The 1696-nt window shown below is 51.5% G+C and overlaps 1 protein-coding gene across 1 annotated transcript; it reads left to right on the top strand.

Moving 5' to 3' along the window:
* The first annotated feature begins 237 nt into the window (after positions 1-237).
* On the top strand, positions 238-1326 carry CCR8 (C-C motif chemokine receptor 8). The gene has a single exon (XM_075555580.1). It carries the CDS (start codon positions 259-261, stop codon positions 1324-1326), a length of 1068 nt encoding a protein of 355 aa, XP_075411695.1. The 5' UTR covers positions 238-258.
* The last annotated feature ends 370 nt before the right edge of the window (positions 1327-1696 follow it).

The following is a 1696-nucleotide window of genomic DNA, read 5'->3' as shown; positions in this document are numbered from 1 at the left end:
ATATCAACGAACGAAAGAGAGCACAAAAATAAATACGTGTGATTTTCTGGAAAAACTAACTATACGTTTTTAAGAAGAACAAAGAACCGTAAGCAAATCTGGTCTACAAATAATTCTGGGTGGTAGAACTATAAGTACTGAAGTTTCTGTTGTGTTTTTTAGCTTTTCTCACCAAATGACCCCCACCCCCCATAAAATCTGTGACACAAGAGTTCTAAGAAATGAGTCTCTCCTCTGTACCCAGGTCCTCCTGCCTTGATGGACTATACATCGGAGCCCAATGTGACAGCGATCACTGACTATTACTATCCTGATAGCTTGTCAAGCCCTTGTGATGGGGAACGTATCCAGAGAGGCAGCAACTCTCTCCTTGCCGTCTTTTACTGCCTCCTGTTTGTGTTCAGCCTGCTGGGAAACAGCCTGGTGATCCTGGTTCTTGTCACCTACAAGAAGCTGAGGAGCATTACCGACGTGTACCTCTTGAACCTGGCCCTGTCAGACCTGCTCTTTGTCTCCTCCTTCCCCTTTCTGACCCATGATAACCTGGACCAGTGGGTATTTGGGATTATCCTATGCAAGATGGTCTCCGGGATTTATTACATTGGCTTCTTTAGCAACATGTTCTTCATCACCCTCATGAGCGTGGACAGGTACCTGGCTATTGTCCATGCCGTGTACGCCATGAAGGTGAGGACCGCCAGGGTGGGCACAGTCCTGAGCTTGGCGGTGTGGCTGATGGCCATCACAGCCACCAGCCCGCTGCTGGTGTTTTATCAGGTAGTCTTGGAGGATGGCGTTCTGCAGTGCTTTTTGTCTTACAATCAGCAGACATTGAAATGGAAGCTCTTCACCTACTTTGAAATTAATATCTTAGGTCTGTTGATTCCCTTCACGATCCTCATCTTCTGCTACGTCAGCATCCTGCACCAACTGAGGACAAGCCCAAACCGCAACAAGACCAAGGCCATCCGGCTGGTGCTCCTGGTGGTCGTGGCCTCCTTCCTCTTCTGGATCCCCTTCAACGTGGTCCTCTTCCTCACGTCCCTGCACAACCTGCACGTCTTAGATGGATGCGCCATGAGCCAGCAGCTGATTTACGCCACCCATGTCACGGAAACCATTTCGTTCGTTCACTGCTGTGTGAACCCTGTCATCTATGCCTTTATGGGCGAGAAGTTTAAGAAACACCTGTCAGAAATCAGCCACAAAGCCTGCGGCCACATCTTGCCCTGGCTAGGGAAGGGCTCCCCGAAGCAGCGCTGGGAAAGGTCCTCGTCCTTCCGCCAGCAGTCCTCCCAGTCCTCCAGCATAGACTACATCCTGTGAGGAGGAGCTCCCAGGCAAGCTGGGACCTCACGGCCACCACCACCGCTCTGTTGAGACCACCCTTCCCTCTGTCCCTCTGTGGCTGCAGGGAGGGGACTGCTTCCATCTTGGCTTCAGGGCCACCAGGCGGTGTTTAACGAAGCCACCGATTGTAAAATATTGCTCGAGTTTGAACAACAAAGGCATTTTTTTCTTAAGCCCAGCTTCCAGGCACCGATACACCCGCAAGACTGAAACTCTGTGCAGATTCACACGTTGAACTTCCCGATGCTACGACCCGGCTGTCACAATGGTCCAGTTCCAGCGACCGTGCAACCCGCGGGGCTTCCTCTGCCTCGCTGTGCTTCCCTGCCGCTCTTTCCGTGACCGT

This window comes from Tenrec ecaudatus, chromosome 8 (assembly GCF_050624435.1).
Source record: "Tenrec ecaudatus isolate mTenEca1 chromosome 8, mTenEca1.hap1, whole genome shotgun sequence".
In the NCBI taxonomy this organism is placed as follows: Eukaryota; Metazoa; Chordata; class Mammalia; order Afrosoricida; family Tenrecidae; genus Tenrec; species Tenrec ecaudatus.
Note: the sequence above shows the minus strand (reverse complement) of the source record. Positions and strands in the feature narration are given on the sequence as shown.

Coding starts and splice junctions, on each gene's coding strand:
- CCR8 (XM_075555580.1), top strand. CDS start 259: ATGGACTATACATCGGAGCCCAATGTGACAGCGATCACTGACTATTAC.